The sequence below is a fragment of the Athene noctua genome, chromosome 14 (assembly GCF_965140245.1).
Source record: "Athene noctua chromosome 14, bAthNoc1.hap1.1, whole genome shotgun sequence".
NCBI lineage: Eukaryota > Metazoa > Chordata > Aves > Strigiformes > Strigidae > Athene > Athene noctua.
The window spans coordinates 3,802,444-3,825,188 of NC_134050.1; the positions used below are offsets into that span (position 1 = coordinate 3,802,444).

General features: G+C 40.7%; 1 protein-coding gene across 12 annotated transcripts in view; it reads left to right on the top strand.

Moving 5' to 3' along the window:
* The window catches only part of WT1 (WT1 transcription factor), a 36,115-nt gene extending 18,015 nt beyond the window's left edge, over positions 1 to 18,100 (top strand). For 4 of the 12 annotated variants that reach the window (XM_074917900.1, XM_074917898.1, XM_074917905.1 and 1 more), the window contains 5 exons: positions 2,539 to 2,641; positions 4,014 to 4,164; positions 11,280 to 11,369; positions 13,036 to 13,128; positions 16,598 to 17,929. In XM_074917900.1, coding sequence (XP_074774001.1) covers positions 2,539 to 2,641; positions 4,014 to 4,164; positions 11,280 to 11,369; positions 13,036 to 13,128; positions 16,598 to 16,719 — 559 coding nt within the window. In that variant the 3' untranslated portion in view covers positions 16,720 to 17,929. Of the gene's footprint in view, positions 1 to 2,538; positions 2,642 to 4,013; positions 4,165 to 11,279; positions 11,370 to 13,035; positions 13,129 to 16,597; positions 17,930 to 18,041 lie in introns of those variants that run through there. The other 8 variants (XM_074917901.1, XM_074917899.1, XM_074917906.1 and 5 more) reach the window with 5 other exon arrangements.
* Positions 18,101 to 22,745: the final 4,645 nt, after the last annotated feature.

The window sequence follows — 22,745 nt, forward strand, 5'->3', positions numbered from 1 at the left end:
TCATCCATATGACCACACCGAGTACCAGCCGGTGTGGATGGAAATGTGCCCAACGTGAAATGGGAACTAGGGTTCCTGGTTGTTAAAGCCTCTCTCCTAGGGAGCTGGTTATGGGAGATGGCTATTCGGTAGTTAGTATATTATAGGTCAAGAGGCTCAGAAAACAGGTTTTAATCTTCAAGGCTTTGCAGTTGTATGTACAGTTTTAGTGAAATATGACTAGAAATAATTGGAGGAAGTATGAAAAAGGCTGAATGTTGAGGAAGGCTTCCCAACGGTGCAATAACAATCGAGGTGGGGATCATCTGGAGGATCCCTCCCATTCACCAAGCCGTTCCTTAGGGCGCGGACAAGGTCTTTGTTCTGCTGCTTATTCCTGGGAGGAACTACTCCAGAACTTAGCACTACATGATGGAAATCATGTGGATTTGGAGGGAAAGTTAGACTGTGTTTTATGGTATAAGCTTTTACTGTGTATTCCTGTTCCTCCTTCTAAAGTTTCTGTCCTGGGAATTCTTCTTATCTATCTTTGTGTCTCTTGCTTGTTGTCATGTGTAAGGTTGGTAGTGCAGGTGTGAATGAGAGGTTATGTGGTTACTTAGGGTGACTAATGCTGAAGTTCATATTTACCCTTGATTTGCTGCTATGTTACAGATCAGCAATAGCTTCTACTGCAGAACTTCCTCCCTATAAATGGTAGCTCTCATTTAATCTCTGTTTTAAAATGCACTGTTTAATTTGTAATCAACGTGGGTATCACCATGGGTTGGATTTCTTTCAACCATTTTTTTTTTTTAACATCTATGGACTTGTTGCCTTTAAACAGAGAGGAATATTTGATGCTGCTTTAAGAAAATGGTGATTTGTTACTTGTATTAGGGAACAAAAGGCCACATCTAGGCCCTGAGAGGAGAGGAGGCCCTGTTTACGTGGATATGATACATATCTAGAGAAGAGTTTGATCCCTTTAAATCAGATAACGGTATCTTCCTCCAGCTATTATTACAAATATTGCTACAGATCAGAGAGATACTTTCTTGCCTCCACCCTATAACTTATTTCATTATGATCACCTGTTTGCCACTTAAAAATAAACAGGGCATACTTCCTAAAAGGTGTAGCCTGGGATTTCAATAGCCAGGTGGAGCCAGGATTTGTAACTAGCATTTTAAGCAGCAAAGGAATCGATCTAAAGGGAACACATCTTCCAGGTGGCAGCCTGCAAGCCACTCTGGGGACAAATAATGAGGAATGCAGCCCACAGGCTGCAGTAAGAGCTGCTCACAGATACTGCTCCCCTCCTGTTGAGCGAGGTTCACAAACCATTTAGACATCTCCTGCATTCCAGTTCCACTGGTTGTTCTGCAAATCACTTAAGAGGTTTAAAACTTCCTTGTAATTCTACTCTGCACATGAACTTTGAGTGAAGAGAAAGGAAGAACCAGTGAAATGAGAGTCTGGGCCTCAGGGAACCCTTCAAATTGCTATTGCAAGCATTTGGCAAAGAGTGGGATAACATCCTACGTATCCATCTCTGTCCCTAGCTGTGTGCCCTTGGGCTTTGTTCTGGGCTTTCTAATTTCTAGTGCAGTGTAAAACATGAACACTTACCGTTGCCAATGTGTATTAGTACATGTGGCAATGTACATACTAATGTAACATACTCATTTAGAAATAAAATCTAAAATTTATTTCCGTAATTTTGACATTAAGAAGGTTGAAAACAGGAAAACCAGCAATGTTTCTAACGTTCTGCACAGGAGAACAGAGGATTTTGAACAATATGGGTAGATAAAACACATGGTTCTGACAGCCACAAAACACAACAAAGGTTACAAATTTTAAAAATTATTGTGATGGTGCTACATGAGGAATTTTGAAATTTATACCTAGTAGTGATAGGCTGGTTTTGATTTTTTAATTTTGTTTTTGTAAAGGGTTAATTTGTAGTGCATCCTGCAAGCTGATATGTGGGATAAATAGTTTGGACACTGATTTTTAATCTCTGTTTATGAGTACATGACTGCTGTTCTTATAAATGTCATCACTTTCTTGGTAGTATCTGGTAATATCTGAGTCATGAGGTGCTGACAAAAATCCTCTGCACTTAATGTGAAACTTGAGGCATTTTGCTCATTCCAAAAGATATTAGCAATAGCCAGCCCCACATTTAACTGATAAATAATGTGTACATGTGCACATGACACAGTTATGCTGCTATGTGGATTTTTTTCTTTTACCTAAAATCTATGTGGAAATACATCAGGGTTCAAATCATTACTTTTATTTTTTTTTAACTGGACTGTCTTAACGGATACTAATAGCTGTATGTATGGAGTCGGTGCCCTGTGCCCAGGGAGCGGATCCATACAGAGGCAGAGCAGGCTTCCTTTGGAGAATTTCATTTGAACTTGGGATATCCTTGCTGTAAAAGTGAACTCTGCATATGTTATCACCGACTTAAGAAATGAAACCTCTCACGTGGAGCTGAGTACTGAAAAATATTTCATTTTCCATTATTCCCCTCTTTATTTACAGCCATACAGCAGGATATGAAAATGAGAACCACAGTGCTCCCATGTTATACAGCTGTGGGGCCCAGTACAGAATACACACTCACGGAGTTTTTAGAGGCATACAAGTGAGTATAGCAGGGCATTCTTTGTAGGGAAGTAAAACTGTTGCCTGTTTATAATGTTCATTTACTACTTCACTGGTATTTCTAAATTATAATTTTATAAATTGATCTGTGGTTTCCCTGCTCTCAAGAAATGCTTGACATAAGTAGCCTGTCTTCACTGAAGCCATTGAACTATAATGTAAGATTTCTTTCAAAATTTAAAATTGTTTATTTCTTCTTCTAAAGTGTATCTGTGAGGCAATATTCCTTACCTGCTTCTCAGGATGGTCCAAAATATATGATCCAGTTTCTAACTTCTAGCTCCAGTCCCTTTGGCTGTGTGAAGCTTCTGTGGTTACAATGTCTGATAACTATATATAAGAAAGTGTTAGATGACATTTTGCTTTTACGGATTTCTGAAACTTTGCTAATTCAAACATATTTCCTTAAAACAAAATATAATAAGCGATGGTTTCTTAACAACTAAGTAATTAGTGAATATCTGGAAGGAACTTACCATTCATGGGAGTTAATTTCCTCCCTTCCTGAAGTAGTCACATAATCAATAAATACCGCTGTGAAATATATATCTTCTTAAAACTGACGGCAAAGTCATTACATAATATCTGTCTCTTCTGTGTTGCTTTGTGTTGTCAACATGCATCAGTGTTTTTCAATAGCATCTTTTCTCCTTTTCCTTTTCTGTATAGTTTCACAAGTCATTATTCAGTAGCAAGCTCTGAGAAATAGGCTCATGAGCCAGCTTTTGTTGAGTGAATGTAAGCAAGCAGTTGACGTTGTTTAAGGAAGTTCATTATCCCAGAAGAAGATGATCATCTTTGATGGAACATTGTGACAGTGGCCAAAATGTATTAAGGCTGAACTATTCACCAGCTCCACCTACACAGTCTTTATTGTTTTGGTTTTTTACCCGTTTGTATTAACCCAATACATTCACTTCCCTGACCTTTAACTTCATATGAATATTTAAAATAAGGAGCAGAATGCTAGTCTGGCTTGTGCTCCTATCTCTTGTACTGGTATAAGCCTAAAGCTATTTCACATGCCAGTGACTGTTCTTCCAGGATCGTGTGATTATACATGAGGTCAGAATCTGGGCCATTGAATCTTGCATATAAATATTGGTGAGAGAATTTAGTAAGTAGAATTCACTGTATTTCACTTTCAAATAATTTTAGTACTCTGCAAAGAACGAGTGAAGGTATACTAAGGTTGTACTTTGTTAATGTAGAATAAAATAAAATTGTCTGTTTGCAGTATAATATATTTAAGTATCTCTTTGTCCTGGAGAAGTGCCTCTGATTGTCTTCGAGTATGTTAAGTAAAAGCTTGAGAACATACACGTTGCATTAGCAAGTCTCTGTCATTGTAGGATGTCCGGCGGGTGCCAGGAGTAGCTCCAGCTATTGTCCGATCGACAAGTGAGACAAACGAAAAACGTCCCTTCATGTGTGCGTACCCGGGCTGTAACAAGAGATACTTTAAGTTGTCCCATTTACAGATGCACAGCAGAAAGCACACTGGTAAGTGTCAGCATGGATTGGTATAAATCACCTTACAGCACTGGACAGCAAAGTGGGTAGGGCGACTTTAAAATAGCATAAGGTGCAAGAAATGATCTGCCAGGTCAGGGGCAGTGACAATCTGTCAGACAAGTATGGATGTGCTCTGTCATCTGGGAAATCCCTCTTTTGGGTGCAGAAGATTCTCTGACTCTAGTGAAGAAAACCACCGCGCAGCGCTGACAGCGAGTAGATCACCTCCCTCCCCCTGCCTGTTACCGTGCGCCCTTCAGGGCTGGGACTCCTCTCACTGTCCCGCCCCCTCCCCATTCGGGAGCATCAAAGCTTGCTCCAAATCTTTGCTGTTGTTCACGATTAAGAAGTTTCTTCTGCAAGAGGAGCCTAGATGTTTAGCATCCTCTTGTCCTCCTGTGTAAGCCTTTTCTAGTTGGGGGAGGAGCCAGGGATTAGCAAATGAGCTTCCCTGCTCTGGAATTTTTCTGAGAAGAATTGAGCCCGAAGCCAGTCATTTGTAGGCTCGGATCTGGACTCTCTTTGAGTCCAGACAATGTATGGTACATCTCAAAGTGTGGAAATCAAATGCCCTGCTGCACCTCACCAAAGAGTAAATAGAATTATTTTCCCTGTTGGGAGATTTATACCATTGGAAATGTATAATTATGATATACCTTTAGAGAAGCTCCTTGTGAACTGCTTTTGATTGCCTTACCCTATTTTTATTTTAGACAGTTCTTTCTGTGCTAACCTAGAAATCAGTGGATAAAATCTGTAAATAGGAATGCTTAGGTAACCATAACATGACAGAAGGTCAAAGGGATGAAACCGGAAGACAGTCAGTAGTACTGCTGTGATAGCAGATCGCCCAACATTGCATTTAAAAGAGTTGCAAACTTTTCCTTTTGGAGAGCATGTGGTGACATTAGTTAATTGTGTAAAATACTTATGGTGAGAAATGAACATTAAAAAGTGTTTTTAATTTTTGAATGGGCAAGTCACAAAATATTCAGATAGACATCTTCAGTGTTGTTCCGATTACACATTCAAGATAATTTAGATTGGAACCAGAATTTAGTCTTTAGAGCTGAAGGTGTACAGAAATGCTATTCTATTTTCTGTTAATAAATTGGAAACAGAAAAAAAAAAATCTGAGATCTTCGGGGTCGATTAACTGTGGTATTTTTGTTGAGTATGCCTAAACAGTTCTGCATTTTTCTTATAATCACTATTTATTTCATTCCTAAAGTGATTTACTCTGTATTTTAACAGTCATAATTGGTTTGTTCTGGTCCTGTATTTTATTCCATTTGGTTGTTTGGCTTTTGCAATATTATTTCTGGATGCATCACAAGGACTTCAGTTTCCATCTTTTTTTTTTTCCTCAACTGGAGATTTCCAGCATTATACCACATACAATCTAGGCATGCAGAGCTACAAAAGCCCCAGAAGACCTAGGGGATAGGACTGTGGCTGTCTAGCATCCTTAGAGAGACTCCTCCCATTGTCTTTGAGGTCATGCATGCCCCTTCCTTCTCCTTCAGTTTATGTGATAGTGGGACAGGCTAGAAGAAAAACATTTTTTTCCCCACACACATCTCTTCTGTGGTGGACCCAGATTTTCTGCCACAACAAAACTTACTTATTTCTCAAGCCTTTGCAAGCTGTTTTCCACGAGAGGCCAACCTGACTCCCAAAGCTTGTTTTTGCTGATACAAACATTGCCATTGATAAGACCGTGTAAGCTTTCGAGGTTAGTTGGAGCTAAAGAGAGGAAGTAAGGCATGGTGCACTGCTGGTGTGAGAACTGCTTGCGTAACTTGCCTGGCTGATGCATTCAACTTTAGGATCAGAAGGGAGTTCTCCCCTTTAGCAGGCTGGCAGGTTTTTGCCCTCACCCTGTTGGATGGGTACTAGCCTTTTCCTGTGATTATTGTCTGGAAATTTTACTTGCCAAATTTCCAGCTGCTTTCCAGAGGCGTAGAATACGATGCAATTTGTTTCTTGTCTCCTCCTGTTGTCTGCTCCCCTAGTTTTGGGGAGTGCTTGGTGAACTATACTGTATGGGAGCATCTGGAGTGGCCAGTCTGTGAACACTTCTGAGTTAACATATTTTCGTGTTTGCTTGGTGCGGTGGAGAGTCTGGACCTGGTGGCTATAGTGGTCTTTTTCAGTCCCAGCTCTTCAGGAGTCCCGGGCAGTTGAACTGACTTTTGTGATGCAAATCCATTTCCAGTTTCCTTTGTAACTTCATGTCATTAACCCTGGTTTGTGTCTCCTGCTTGTGAAAAAATCTGATTGTCAAAAGCAAAATTTGGAAACCAGTTTTCTTCAAGGGCAAATCAATCATGGCTATGAAGAATGTGTGTGTCTTGTTGATAAGAGTTACAGTAGCTACTGTTCCCACTTTGCATCCTCTTTCTTTTCTCCACCTGCTTGGTTTTATATGGTAGGGGCCAGTATGATTAGAGTGGGGCTGATGGTTTATGTTGGTAACTGTGTTGCTGTCTCTTAGGCTGTCTGATCATCTTTCTGTTCGTAACCCAATGAACTCCAAAATCCCACTCTAGAGTTCTCTACTAGGTACAGAAATTGGACTTGGTGGAATTAGCGTATTAGACAGAAAGTAGTTGGCAAATATAAACACCTAATCTTACTAAAGGAAGGGATGTGTCTCCTCTTCTGCTTCAATGTTTTGATGGGGAGGATCCTGACAAGACAGGCTAATGTCAGGAAGGCTGTCAGCTGTCAGCTCGAGTGCAGGATAATGTGGTTGTGGTTGATACACATCTCGACAGCCAGCATAGAATTTTATTAGTCCTCCTGTAAGGTGGTTCTGGATTCACTCATGGACTTGAAGCTCTTCCACCTTTCTTAGAGTAGTGGTAGGTGAATTTTTTAATTCTGAACACGATTTGAAAACAAGCTGTTACATATATCTAGTACTAAACCAGCAGATAGTATCTTTGTGGAACAATGTTGGCTCTTGATTATCTTTTTTCTTTCTATGATAGACAAGTACAGAAGACTGGCTCATCAGTTCTTGCATTCTTCACTGGTTGCAGCATTGCAAAATCAAGCAGTGCCCTGAAACACAAAATTGGATTCTGTAATCAGTTTTTACCAATGTTTCAACATAGCCTTAGTTGAAAATATGTTGATGTTTTGTACCCTCCAAGACTGCTTATCCATTGTTAGCAATGCCTTTATTGAAACATGTACAGCCAAAAAAGCTTTTTCTTATCTTGGTGTATTTTGCTGCAGCAGATAGGCCTCTGAAAGGAAATGCAAAAATACTTGTAACTTTTCAAGAGTACAGCAATTAATGTGAGTTGTCATCCTGTGGCAGACTTCAGAGACTTCTTTGCAGAAACAAATTGACGTCTAGACCTCCATAAATTTCATTTATTGTGGAAACATAAGCATTCTTGCCAGAGCCCCTTTGGGTTCAGTGCCACACGTTGGAAAAACTGGATTTATCCTAACAGAAAGCTGAGCATCTTTGCAGAGGAAATATCCTCTGCCTGTTTGCCAGGGATATTCTTCCGCCTAAATATGGCCAGCTGCAGGTGTCAGTCTGTACCATGAAGGATGAGAATCTGTAAATCAGGAAGGTTGTCCTGTATGTGGTGGGGGACTCAGCTCTTGGTGGTGAATTTCTGAGGCTTTAGGAGGTTTGAGCAGTGCAGTCTAGTAATTATTTTTATGCTAATCATACAATAATGGTTTTTATGCTTTGACGAAAGCAAATACCCTTTTACTATGGCATGTGCCACCATGCTGCTAAATGCCTTCTAGTCATGAGTGCAGTTTGTCATTACAACACTTTGAAAGACAAAGCAATGTTCTCTGTATACAGAGATGATAAATTGTCAAATGTGTGTGACTGGGCCTGAGCTGGGAACCACACAGGCTCTCCTCTTAAGAGCCTGCTGTGGTAACTTCTAGGATAGCAACCTGTCATTAATGTTGCTTTGAAATACCAACCTTCATACTTAAGCCATGGAATACCATTCTGCAGAATACTGTGCAAGCTGAAGGCCTGCATGTGTTCAGGAAACAACTGGACAAATTAATGGAAAGAAAATCCATTAATGAGTGTGAAATAGAAAGCCACCTTTGGCTCAGAAAGCTGCTAACTCATGAACTGCTGGATACCAGGGAGTGTCCAGGGAAAGTACTGCTGCACCCCTGCTAACTTCTGCCCTCCTGCAAGCCTTTGGTGAGGCGTGATGGCAGGCTGATGGGCAGGGGGGACCTTTGGCCTCACCCAGCATGGACTGCTTTCAGGCTTTCATTTCTATGGCATGAAGTAAGAATACTTATGTCTTTAGAATACAAGACTAGTTTCAAAACAGTCATGACACTTCACACCTCAACTCTGGTGTGAAGGTGACAGGAACCCTTACCTATAAAGGGTCCCTGCCAAATAAAGAAACATATTGAATAGAAAAATATTAGTGAGGTAAAGTTGTGATTATGGGGTTGTGCTCGTTTGATTAGGTGGGTATACAAGAAAAAGGGTTTAAACTGGTGAAGGGAGTATAGACAAGCCTCCAGATTCTCATTCAGATTTGCAGTCTCTGGTTTCAAAATCAGTCTCCTCTCCCCATGTTTTCTTGCTAGCAGCAGGCTTTTGTTCTTGTAGCACTTCTTAATTAAATGCAATGCTTATGAATATTTTGTGCAACTGCTGCAGCAGCAGGAGTTTCTATTTTCCCATGCATTTGGGCAAATGAATTTGCTCCAGAGAATGTGCTTTCTTCCTCTAGTTTAACTATTTTTGAGCAAATAAGTCTATTTTGTTAGAAACATTTATTGCAATACATGCAAAGGCTGTTTCATATTTGTTCTGTGACTGTTGAGCTTTATTTTTCCTAAATATTAAAGAACTGCTGTTTCCTCTATCCTCCCTCATCCTGACTATTTCCTTATGCACTGCTTAGCCTTTCTTTTAAGTGCCTCTTTCAGTAATGAAATGTAAATAGTCATGGAAGACTCCGAGTCACAGGTGGAAGGACTGGTGAAGCTTTATCTTCATCTCCTATTTTGTTTTGAAATTGTACGTGGTCCCATGGGAAGGTGACAGCATTCTGAGATATTTTTCATACATTAAGAGACTTTAGCCTTTTACTGGAGAGGCTTTAATAGGCCTGAGGAAACTAGACACTGCTCTAACCCCTCTGGGTACAGTGGTTTAATGAGGTACTAATAGACTTTTTCTAATCTGGGACATTTCTGTTCTCCTGTTCTGACAAAACCTCTGGGAGTTAACAGGTATGTGACAGTTGGCTTTGGCAGGCATTTTCCTTGGCACTAGCTGACATGGAAGATGTAGAGAAGGAAAGGGAAATTAGGATTTCTGTCCAAATATTGTGTCTCTGCTTCTTGTTTTCTAAGCAGTGTCATCATATCTCTGTGTAAGCATCTTGTATTGATTCCGTTAATATATGCATTGGCTAAATTTGTCCTTAATTTAATCAAGATTATATTTCAAAGTATTTAAAGAAATACTTTCATGTGCATGTCATCAGACCCTCTATACTGTTTTATTCAAATACCTCCTTAACCATCTTCTGCGTTTATATTGCAATTAGCAGACAATCATCCTGTCACTGCATTCTGCTCTGCTGACATTCCCCCTCTTAAATCTGCCAAAGGGCTGAATTCCTTGGAAGTAAGTGGTTTCTGAAAAGCAGGCACCCCCCAGGGAGTCCTTGCGGTCAAAGTGTACAGAACTATTTCAAACACCTGTGGCAACTTTAATCCCTTATGCTAATAAATTAAGCACAGCAGACATGGAAATTGTCCACACCTAGGTTTGAGAATCAGTAAACTCCTTTGGGTGACTGTCACAGGAAGTTGGCTTGTTCTTGCAGATTTAGTTGCTTTTGTGAAATTCTGATTTTAGCCACATTGGTATGAATTTGGAATGCTGTCCTTAATGTCCTACTTATGCAGAGTTACCTAGATCAGAAGGCTTTTGCTTTAAACTAAAATAGTTCAGGTATTCTGAGATACCAGTGCAACCAGAATATATTTCCTCGTCATAATGAAATCAGAAACGCAGACACTTGCAATGAAAATTTATGAAAGTGGTATGTTTAAAAATATACCCAGAGAAATAAAACCCACTGCCCATTTCAGCTGATGTTTTTCTTTAGGTCCTTTCTACCGGACTTTTGTTTTACATCTCAGCTTTCCACCGTAGACAAAGCAGGTCCCAGCTGGTCTGGTGTGTACCTTGCAGATAAAACCCAGGCTTTGCAGTGAGGGATGTTTCATTACTTCTTGTGCTGAGGCCTCTGCGCGGGGCTATGGCACTGTAAACAGACTTTAGGTAGGTATGAATGTCATTATAGCTGAGGCCCTTGCAGGGTTCCAGTGTCATGCAAAGGGGCCTTAGACTAGATGCAAATCCTATCTGAAAGATCATACAGCTCCTCCTGTAACAGCAGAAGGATTATTTTTTTTGTGCTGACCAAATTTCACCACCTCTGTGGTATGCTACGTGCCAGCAGTGCTTCCCTCTTTCCTCAAGCTCCTCCCTCAATTACTGCATTTCCTTTTGCATGTTTATGTGGTTGGTGAAGTCCTTTGTGTTGAAAACCATGTTCATTTGAGACACTGGCTTGTGGGGATTTCATTTTTTCAAAAAGTCAGAATCTTGCTTTCCAACCCAGAGAAAACCCATTCTGAAGATCTCTGCTGAACCATATGGAAGGTGGAGGAAGAGTTTATATTCACACGAGGCTTTGCAATAATTCATGGGCTTGCCTGCGGGAGATGCGCAGCTACATGAGAAATGCTGTTTAATGGTGCTTTGTGGAAGAAACATAACTTGTGTTTTGGGGAAGATGCAATCTGATTTTTTTTTTTGTAGCTTTAACCTAATGAAGTATTTTTTTAGAATGAGCAGATTCAGTATCAGTGCCGATGCAGTAGAATTATGCCAGCCTTTCCCCACTGATTCCAACACAGTTGTATGGTTTTATAGAAAATGAGTCCCGGTGTAGCACTTCAGTCAGAAGTCTAAGTCCTTTAGTATAACACGTTTCATCTCCTGATTCTAGTTGTGTCCCCTCATTTAGCCACATTTTCTGATAAACTGTCCTTTACAGGTGAAAAACCTTATCAGTGTGATTTTAAGGACTGTGAACGAAGATTTTCTCGTTCAGACCAACTCAAACGGCACCAAAGACGACACACAGGTTTGTTGACAACACATCTCTACTCATTAGAGTTCATCTTTATATGTAAATTGCAATCCAAAAAGTTTACTTCTAAACTTCTATTTTTCTGATGTTGTGTCTGCTCATACGCGATACCCATAGTGCCAAATTCTTAAAGTTAGCTTTAGGAGAGGACTGCAGCTGGGTTTTGTTATTGGTGTTTCAGCTCTACTATGGTTGTAGAGGTGACCCTTTCACCCTGCCACCATCTTTTCAAAACAGCTTTTTCAATTAAACTCTTTGCTCTGTACTGTATCCTCAATATAGGGAATATATGATTTTTTTAGAACCAAACAGTTCTGCAAGAAAAAGTTGCCAATAAGTAACCCGATAACTGCTACTGTTGGTATTCTGATGTTCATGTGGCAGTGCTAATAGGTGAATGCTGCACGTGCATAACCTGAAAGGCTGGTGGAATTACTGTGCACTTATCTGTGGAGAGCAGAAGTAGAGAAGGAAAAGCCACACCAGCTATGATGCTTAAGATCCTAGTTCAGCAAACCACTTCAGCTTAGATTTGAGCCTTTCTTGAATTGTGCCAACTAAAGGATTCCAGGAGCAGCAAGGAGTGAAGTGTCAAAGATCTGGCTGGTTGGATTGCAAAAATAGCCCTGGAAGTGTATAGCAGCTCACATTCAGCGGGGAGGGCAGCAGCAGTTGTGAACGGGTCTGGGTCCTCCCTAGACTTGTGGATCTGTCTGAGTCATTTACTGAGTGATATGTTCTGAGACAGCCAAAATGACTTGTAAGTTCAGTCCAAATCCAGCATGTTGTTTTTTGTACGTACACCATTTTCTGGAAATGTCAAGACAGCCCATTTCAGGAGTTCTTGAAGGTCTAGATTAGACTGACGGGGGAGACAGGTGCCCTTCTCACAGTCACAGCAGAGGAGGTGGTGGTGACTCCACCATGAGGGTACTCTGCATGGAACACGAGACGGGGCTTCAGGGTACTCCTCTGACTGAAGTCACAGCAAGAAATTGCATTTGGGTCTCCTGTATCTCAGGGAGTGGCCTGACAATTGGTTTACCCACTGTTCTGTGGTAGATTTCTGCCTACTACTTTTCTTGCTAAAGATGTTCTTATCCCACTTAAACAGTGTTACTTTGAGATGTAGGAAGTGTCTCAGAAAGCTGGTGATAAAAGTACTCTACTGGGATGATACATTCCTAGCAACTGCATGCTGGAACATCCCTGTGTTAAGCAGTCCCCAAGACTTAGTGTAGTGTGTAAAGTAGTAGAAGTATAAAGTAAGTTAAGCCTATTGGGAGTGTATAAAGATACAGCTCTGCACCTCTAATCTTCTTACCTGATATTTGCTCATACATGATGTCAGTACTGCCAAGCCACAGGATCAGAACTAGCAATGTTTGTAGATGCTTCTTAGTCCAGCAGTGTAAGTGGGTGTTTGCTGATGATGGTGCTGTTTGGATGCTTCAGACCCAGACTCTGGCAGAGGAGGTTACAAGGGGATGGTAGGCTGATTAATGACTTTCTGTAATGTGCAGGCATGAAGCTGGGAGGAGCAGTTACAGTAACTAGTACAAAAAAATCCAGGCTTTTGAAAATTCAGAAACGGCTGATTTCATTCACCCTTCCAAAAGGTGTTTGGATGTAAGAATGGATTTTGGTTTGGTCTCTTCAGGTGTGAAGCCCTTCCAGTGTAAAACCTGTCAGAGAAAGTTCTCCAGATCTGATCATCTGAAGACTCATACCAGGACTCATACAGGTAAAACAAGTGCGTAAACTTTTCTTCACATTTATATTTCATTATTTTTTAAGTTTAAATCAATGTTGTTGTAATTTACATGATTAGAAAGTCTCTTACCTGGGAGTTAAATATTCAAAACGACAGGAATAATTTCAGAGTGTGCTTTTTTCAGTGTGACTACATCCCCCAAGTGTCACAGTTGCTTTTCACAAAGGGGTTTAGGTGATTTTTGGAAAGTACACTTTTTTCCCTTCATGTTTAAAGAAATTTCAGCTTGGCAAAATATATTTGTCAGCTGTTACGAAATGAACATCATGGTCTCAGCCCACAAATGTCAAGTTGATCTACTGCCTTTTTACTCAAAAAACCCTACAAGATAGAAATTTTAATTCTAGCTTCAGCCAAAGGTCTGTAATCTAAAGTATTCATGCCTACTCATGCTTCTCCTAAGTGTCAGTTGAGCCTAATGCAGGATAGCACGGCAAAGCTCTTGCTGTTGCTGCTTGTACTGTAATCTCTCTAGCAGATAACAGGAGTGCCTTTTGCAAACCCACACTGACAGACACTAAAGTAAAAGCTTACTCAAATATTCAGGGACCTTTATTGTAGAAACCATAGTATTTCACATAAATGCAGGGGAAAAAAATTGGAGGCCATTTTGGTCTACTCTGCCCTCACATAAATGTAAACATCATTAAGGATCAACTGCAGCAACCTCTATATTTTAGTTTTAAGTTTTAGAATTATTCCTATGAACTGACACTTTCTGTTCCCTTCCACTATGTATGCAGTATTTCTACCAAGTAATTGTTTGCTGAGCACTTTGACATGTTATTAGATGTCACAGTGTTTTCTTACTGGTGTTAATCTTTTAAATTCAGTCTCTGTACAGATGGACAAGGACCCTGAAAATCTTTTTCTCCCTGCTAAGGATTCTTTTTTCTCTTCCGGATCATAAAAAACACATATTTAAGACTTTCAAAAATAAAAGTTTTAATAAAGGAAATGATTCACCTGAGAGCAATGGCATTTTCTGTGGCACTGGCCAAATAAATGCTTCTAGTAATGGCTATATCTACCCTTGCAATCTGCAAATGGTAAAGGGCATGGCTGGGTTCCTGGGGTCTCCCCATAGTCTCACGATGAGTTGCAGGGCCTGGGTCTGTGTGCATTTGCGTGAAGAAAGATACTTTCTCAATCAGCAAGAGGTAACGTTCTGGTAGAGACAAAAAGGCAAGTGGTTGTCACATGGTAGCAAGCCAGAATAAACTACATTCTCAATCACATTTCATTGCTAACTGATCTGCCAACTCAAGACTTTCATGACTCCAGTAATCTTTCACCCCAAATTACCTCCGTCAGTGAAGAACTTGCTTTCTTTTTTCTAGTGAAAGTCATCTCCCCATTCTAGTTCTTCCTCGCTCCATGTGACCCAAGCCCACACTGCACTCGTTGCTGGAAGCAGCCTCACTTGAGCACTGATAACCCCATAGCCCAGAGCTTTGCGTGGGCCTGCAGCCTGCCACTGGCTCAGGTTCTGTGCGAGCTCAGCAGCCCAGCTGCGTGCTGCTGTGATGATGCTCCCGTCGGCGGTTTTGGATGTGTCATGCTCCTTTGACTGTGAAGTACACATTTCCTGAAGGGAATGAGCATGAGTGGTGGGTGGGGATTTTTCATCTCCATCTTGCCCTGTAGCTTCATTCCTCTTTCGTTCTTGTACCATGTAAATTTTCCAACAAAACACCTAGCTCAGGTTAACTTGCTCCATGTTACATCTTGATTAAGCAGAGCACAGGTGACTTCCATCTAATTCCATCCTAATTTTGTTGGATTTTATTCCAATCCCTATTTTATTCCATCCAAAAAATTTGTTAAGCTACACATTCAGGGGGTTCTGTCTGCACAAGCAATTTTACTGTGACAGCAATCTTTGCTGTAGAAAGCAAAAAACATGAATTGAAGGAAAACTCCATACATCCATCTACATTTTGAGCAATGGAAATGTGATTTCTGATATCTCTACAGTGAAGCCGTACAAAGTAATTTGTGCCCAGCATGGAGCTAATAGAGATTGCTGCCCCCTGTTGCGAGAGGCCCATCACAATTGCTTGTGGAACAGCAAAACTGTGCTGCTTTAACTGTAGTAGTTCAGTGAAAAACTGGCCAGTAAGGGATAACTCACATCAGTTCACAGGATGGTTTTGCTAACGCTGCTGAGATGAAAGAAGACCACTTTATACAATCTGTGATGTTTATCAGTGGCTCTGACCAGATCAGTTTTGTCCCATACTGTTTTATGCACTCACGTGAGTTGGTTGATGCTTTTGCCAGCATGTGTGTTAAGTGGATAAAGTAGATTTTAAACGCACACTCCTCCCCTTAAATATATTGCATGGGATTTTGCAAACAGAACTCGCATTTATGCCAATCCCAGATCCCCTTTTGCCTTTCTGGATGTTTGTGAAATGCACAAAGTGTGGGGCAAAGAAGAGAAGATGTCTGGGTGAGCTCCTACCACCCCAGTGTGTCTTGAGTTGGAGAGTACGAGGTGTGTAGACAGCACTGAAGAGCTCAGCCCCAGAGCTGAACCTACATTAAAATATTGCATTTATTTTTGGGGAAAAAAAAAAGAAAATGCAATTCTAAAAGAAACATGAGTCACCCGGCTCTGCTCTGAGCTAATGAAAGCATTCCATCAGCATTCCTGCGGCATCAGAAACACGGCCTGAAATTCCACTTAAACTTTGTAGAGAATCGAGAGACCAGGTTAAACTGTAAAAAGATGATTGCATTTCTTGTTAAAATTGAATGTGCTTTGCTTAGGGTCATTTTTAGTGAATATTATGCTCATGGAAACGTTAGAAAAATACTGACTATTTTAAGCCTTTAACATCTCCCATAGATGTGAATCTATTTTATTTAGACACTAGTGGGAAACTTTCAGTCTGCTCTGCAGACTTCATGCTGAACTCTATTGCTTCTACCATATTCACTTACACTCACCAGTTTCAAAGAACTTCAGCCAGACCTCATTGAACTAGCTGGAAAAACTCTCCTTGACTCGAGGTCAAGCTCTAAAGAGTCCCAGTTTTCACAGTGACTAACAGTATGTCTCCACCACAGTCTGAGGTGTGACTGAAGCTTGTACGAATGCCAGAGTGACTTTTAAACTAGTTCATTGGAGAGCTGAGAGTAGCACAGACACGGGGACACGGTGCTCAGTAAGGGCTTGTCTTCAGGAATGAACCACTTCAAAATGTTCTACGTCATCTGAAAAGGCTGTTGGTAAAGATCAGCTGAGAGATATGTAGGAAAGCACTGAGTGCTGATGTGAGCAGGAGTTGAGGGCATCCCACACCCTCTCAGGACAGCCCGGGATGCCGTTCCTTCTGACAGGGGCTCTGCCTAGCTCCTCACAACCCTGCAGAAAGAAAACAAATAGCAGTGTCTCAGGCAAGCTGTATACCCAGTTAATAACAGGGTGTTTTGTTAACAGGTGAAAAGCCTTTCAGTTGCCGGTGGCCCAGCTGTCAAAAAAAATTTGCCAGGTCTGATGAATTAGTTCGTCATCACAACATGCACCAGAGGAACATGACTAAACTGCAGTTGGCCCTTTAGACAGTTCAAACAAGTGAATAAACCAGATGGGACATTATGAGCTACTGCAAACTTTATCAGCCATCTTCGATCACCTCTGTCAGAAAGCTGCAGCTGTCTTCGCATCCCATTTGACACAAGTTAACTAAACCGTAGGATTCTGCTCAGCTTTGTCTTCCATTTGGACTGACACAATTCAATAAATTCAAAAGATTTTTATTTGTAATTTTGTTAAAAAGTAAGCAAGATTGCCAGAGTTTCAAGATTGCTATAAACTATGCTTACCTTTCACGTCTGTCTCCAGTCTTCTGGTTTTATTTTCACTTGAACTTTTCTAGGTACAAATTGTTGTACCTTTTAAAGTGCTGCAGTGGGTAGGGGACTCCTCCCTGTTGAAGGTAAGCTTTACACTTACTTCATCTGGGCATATGCTGAGGTTTCCAAATGCTAGTACAGCTTTCCTCACAAGGTGAGATGGAACAATCACCCGAGATACTTTTGGTAAACTTTGTACTTGTACTGCCAGAGGGCAAGCTTATAAAGTTGGAAGCTCTGCTTTTGAGTATCACAATTCAAACCTATTTTTAAAGGACATATTCCAGAGCAGCTAAAACTAGATGAACCAGAGCCTCTCTGTACAGAAAATAAGAATCTTACCATTAAGTTAACTTGTTTTTTAAATAATCACATAATTGATCCCCCAAAACTTTTGTCAATTAACCTCTCCCTTTCTCTCTCTTTTTTTTAATGTATTGGTTTAAATTTATTCTATCATGAGATGCATAGGTCTCCTTTACACAAAAGTAATTCCAATCATTGTAGACATTTGGGATTTGTTTACAATGTAAAGCCACACTGGTTATGTGGCTAGCAAGCTGTATAAACTTAAAACTGAACTTTTAATGGGGCTGGTCCAGGATCTCCATTAACAGATTACTCTTAAGATAAGTAACTTAAAAAGACTCTTTGTCAAGTATATGTGAAAAAGACATTATTAGTGTAAGGAAATATATTGTTTCAGGGTTTTGGGAGGAGGGGTTTATTATTTACTTTTAATTGCTTGAAATTGTGTGTATATATATATCTGATAATGTATTGCTCTTAGACATCTAAAATTAGAAAGTGTATAAATATTAGATGCATCACTGTTCTGATGTTGTTGCTGTTACAAACTATTGATAACACTAAGAATGTAACCTGCATTTTTCACTGAGCTTTCAATTAAAGCCCATTCAAAGCGAAACAAATGAGAGTCCAACAGATGTCTTGTTTCATGTCTGGTATTAAATTTCAAATGCCCTGTCCAATAGTATCCTTTTTTTTTTTTTTTTTTGTATATAAAGGTACCACCAGCACTGATGACCACTAGTTAACCTGTCCAGGTCTTGACCACAATTTATCCATCTCACTTGGGAATCATACTGGCAGCAGAAAACAGTGTCAAGTTTCATATTGTGCTATAAAGCAGTTGCTTCAATTGTTCGTCTTCTTACCAAATTATTCCTTTTCTTTCAACCCATAAGATTTGTCTAAGAACTTTGTAGAATAGTAAAATCCAGTTTATAAATAGCAGTACTGGCCTTCTGTAGAACTGCGCTGAAACCATAAGCACAGATAACTTCTTAGATTAGGATGTCATAGAGTGACTTTTAAGTAAAAGTTAACTTAGAGTTGGAGTGGCTTAAATCAGTTCAGCAGGTTGAAAAAGACAGTCTTTCTTAGATGATGAAGTGTGAAAATGAAGATAAAAAAATATTACTGTTTCTTTGTCATACTGCCTACTTTTCTTTGGAAGTAAGTACAGCCTGCTTCAATGCCCTTTGACCTTGCAAAATATTTGTATCTCTTTAGCAAAAATCTTTAATGTATCTTGCCAAGCTTTTTTCTCTAATGTACACAATGGAGTTCTATGATGGGTTGAGCTTTCTCTCTTAAAGTGCAGCTGCATCGTCAAGAAAAGTCAACAGTTAATTCTTCAAGTCCTCTTTTTCGCATGGGTATTGCATCACTGTTAATTACTGTTGGGGTACTGTGGCTCATTTATATCAGTCAACTTTATCTTTTGCTGCCAAAAGACAGCATCTCTCTGGAGAAACTCATAACAAGTGTGGCAAACATCAAATATTTGGAGCGAATGGTGTACATAAAACTCCACAGAATTAAAAAATAAAGCAACTCCTCCTGCTTTCTTGAGAGAAAAGTTCAGTCACAATAACAATGTTCTCTGCTTTACCCAGCAGTCTTCTGCAGCTACAAAACAATCTGTTTTTCAGTCTGCACCCAAAATAGAGAGCTGCCATGAGTGTTTATACTAAAAGCCAAAAAAAGAAAAATCAGCCTCCAGTTGGGCCTGCATTAGTCAAACATAAATAAAAGTATCTTTTATGAAATACAACCAAAACTCCGCTGCAGCACAGGCCAGACTTCCAGTGACCTGTAAATAACTACAGCCATGGTTTTGCTGCTTAGTGAATTGCATGCCAAATAATAACGGTAGATGGCTACAAAAAATGAAGCGTGGTTTGATGAGTGACAGAGGATGTCCTTTTGTTTCTGCTGTCACCACGTTTTCAGTGAAAGTTCTTATTGCTACTCTTGCTGTTTGATGATCATTACGTTCCTCAACTCACCGAGAACAGTGAGGACAATGGTAAATGCTTACAAGAGTTTTAAAATTTTTATTCCTAGTTATTTTAGTTTGTTATTATGTTTTTGTCATGAGAGGCATTTTATGTCTCTCCCTTTCATTTCCTTCTTTTCAGGATTCTATCAGCAAGGTAAGCCACCTTTATTGAAGTGCTTTACTACATGAATTTCTCAGAAGCAGCCCCCAGACGCTGGTTCTTGCAGCATGCAATTCCTCATTTTCCAGCAAGCAGAAACTGCTCAGCAGGCCAAGTTTCTGTGAGCTTGACCTCCATATGAAAGATGAGGGGGCTGCACTCTATTATATCTTACAAGTATCCTTAGCTCTCTGGAAAATTTTCAATCCCACAATTAATTTGCTAAATTAAAATGTTATTTTGGCTGATGGTTAATGTCTTACTGTGATTGGCACACTATTCCTGTCCTGTAGCTTCCCAAGTCCCCCAGAATGGGCAATGTTAATTATATAGATAATACTTCTACTTTTTCTTGTCACTTCATGATGTGCACGATGTGGAAAGGGAACGTGATCTCTCTCTGATGGTGTCAGCTGGGATTCAAGGGTTCGCTTACACCAATTGTTTCAAGGTAGGTGAATCCAGCAAAGTGTCCCTTCTACTTCAGTAAAACATGAGAGCTAACATGCCTGCATTGTAACCACATGACCGACCTCTGGTGCACATCATGTTCTTTAGGGTACGGACTGTACTGGGTCACCTTGCTGCCATCAGGCACTCAGCCTGAAGGCAGTCCATCCTCCAGGCAGGTGCTGATTCCTGTAAGGGAAGGGGGGGGACTTGCAAAGTAGTTTGTTCCTTCTCTTTTCACAGTGGGTTAGGTGAGTTGTTCATTTTAGAAGCCACTCCAACCAGGCCTATCTGTTTCAGGATGTCAGTAGGATTCATTTCACTTCTCCACCAACCAACCTTAGAGCTACTGGGAACGGTTCCTGAAGATGCAGGTAGGTGCCTTAAAAAAGTGTTTCTTCCTCGTTCCCTTTCCCCAGGCAGGGGACCTGTCGTGTGCAGTCTTTTCCTGTCATCACTGACAGCAAATCCAATGTGGTAAGTGAGCTGCTCCCAGCACCCTGTCCAAAAGCCTGACAAGGCTCAGGAGGGGATGCGGGGCTCTGAGAAGGGGATGCAGCCCCACACCTCGGAGCTGCTCGGACCTAGCGTGAGGTGGGGGGGCACACAGAGGCAGCCAGCAGGCAGACATACGCTGCCAGAGCACGGGAAAAAGTTCTGCTGCTCAGACCTGCTCAAGCCCTGTTTGCACCTTCCCCCTGGGGCAAGTACAGCAGAGGGAAGCACTCCTCTTTTTAGGTGGGCAACTCTTCCTTGCTTGGGGAAAACTCTCCTTTCCCCCACCCTCCTTTCTAATTAATAAGTAATTAAAGGCAGTGTATGCAGTTCACAATGGCACTAATGGACAAGAAAGCCCAGCTGCAATATTTGGGAAGATCCAATAAAAGATTCATTAGGATTCTTTTAGTTATTGGAAGTCCTGATGACACAAAGGAGCCTAATGAAACAGAAGACCTGGTCACAAGAGTGATGAGTTAAAAAAAGCCTAAACCCAAATCCCAACCCCACTGACACCATTCTAAAAATTAGACAATTAAGAGTAAAACCAGGAATGTAGCCAGAACTATTCCACCTCAAATAATAAACACAAGGATAAGTTGCCAAGTGAGGTCAAAGAAGCAAATGGTAAAGTGAGTTTAAGAGACAGCTAGACACTTTTATGGGGAGAGAGGGGATTGAAGGATACAGTGACAAAACCGGGGGTAGAGTTGAGATAAACCCCGAGGACAGGCATGGTGGGCCAATAGCCTCAGAGAATGCTCTGAGCCCCTGCTGCTCAGTAGAGGAACAGAGCGGCTCTTGGCATTTGGGGGAGACTTACCAGGGCTGTCAGCAGTGTCCTGTGAGGCATGAAGGGAAACTGCCAGCACAATCTGAAAGGAAGATGAGCCTGGCGGACAGAAATGGGTGTGCTCTCAGTACACTGGCTGTAAGTGCTGCCCGTGGTTTCACTAGTGAGATGCCCTGACAGACTTGTTAAAAAGCAGTTTTTTGAAGAAATTCTACCCAGGCAGCTTGTATTCTTGCAAGTTACCAATGCAAAGTACAGAAAGAGACAACAAAAGAAAAATCAGAAAGAAAAAAACTTTTTTTTTTTCATTTTTCATGAAAGACTACTTGTAATACAAGAAAGGACAGAGTTGGCCAGAATATGATTCGAATGAGGCAAAGTCAAAATCTGCAAAGGTTATGTTCTCTGCTTGTACGAATCTTTGCATATTTTCACGTTGTCAGCCCAGCCTGTGTTGATTCCCATAAAAAAAGCTGGCAGAACTTTCATGGCTTCAAATAGCAGCACGATGAAGCCTAGTTTTAAGTACTTGGTTTGGCCATCTCTGTGCTGACAAGCAGGTGTGGTTCCACCAGCATAGTAAGGCTGTTAAATGATGGTGGTGAGGGGATCAAGGCCATTACTGCTGCTGGAAGTAAGTCAGAGCATTAAATAAATAAAATGCAGTTTTCTATATAAATTGCAATCCAAACACAAATGCCAGCTTCTGCTTCTAAAAAAGTTGGCTTTGACACCTCAAAGGGCTCCTAGAAGACACACATAACATGGACAGATCTTGTGCTAGGTGCTGTGGGAACACAGTAGCAGAAAGGCTCTGCCCTGAAGAGGCTGCAAGCCACAGATAAGGCTTTAAAAGACAAGTGTTTAAAGGCACTGAAAATCTCGAATGAGAAAGTACAGTCCCAGGTAGGCCTTTTCTACTTCTGATGACTAAATGCCTATCTCATAAATATAATTTAATAACATCACTTTTTTTTTTTTTTTTTTTACTGTGAAACAGGCTAGCGGAATGTTCTGATAAACTCTGGTAGAACCAAAATCTTAATCTGCAGAGATAGCCTGAGCGGTAGTAGAAAGATCTGTCTCATCATCCTGGCTTGAATGGCTAGATAAATCTAACAAAAAACTAGTCGCCCTTCCCCAGCATCAAAAAAAGCCCTTTTGGTGCTAGGGGATTATAAAAAAACACAGGGCACTGAGACACTCGGTATGGAGGTGCAGGAGAGAAATACAACTCTGTTTACTCTCAGGCTATTTATTTTTATGGCTCATTCTCATCTGAGTCATGCCCCAGAACTCCCATTCATTTGAATGAAATGTTGAAAAACATAACTACAAAAAAAAAAAAAAAAAGTCACCTCACTGCCCGGAAAAAATCTTGCCCCAGAGTTTCTTGGGAAATGGTGTGTCCTCATACACATGTTCTACTCGTACAATAATCACATCTGCTTAATGTTTCCTCCCAGGAAGGTCTCTGACATTTTTAACCATATCACTGAGGTTTTTAGGTTAAGTTATCGCTC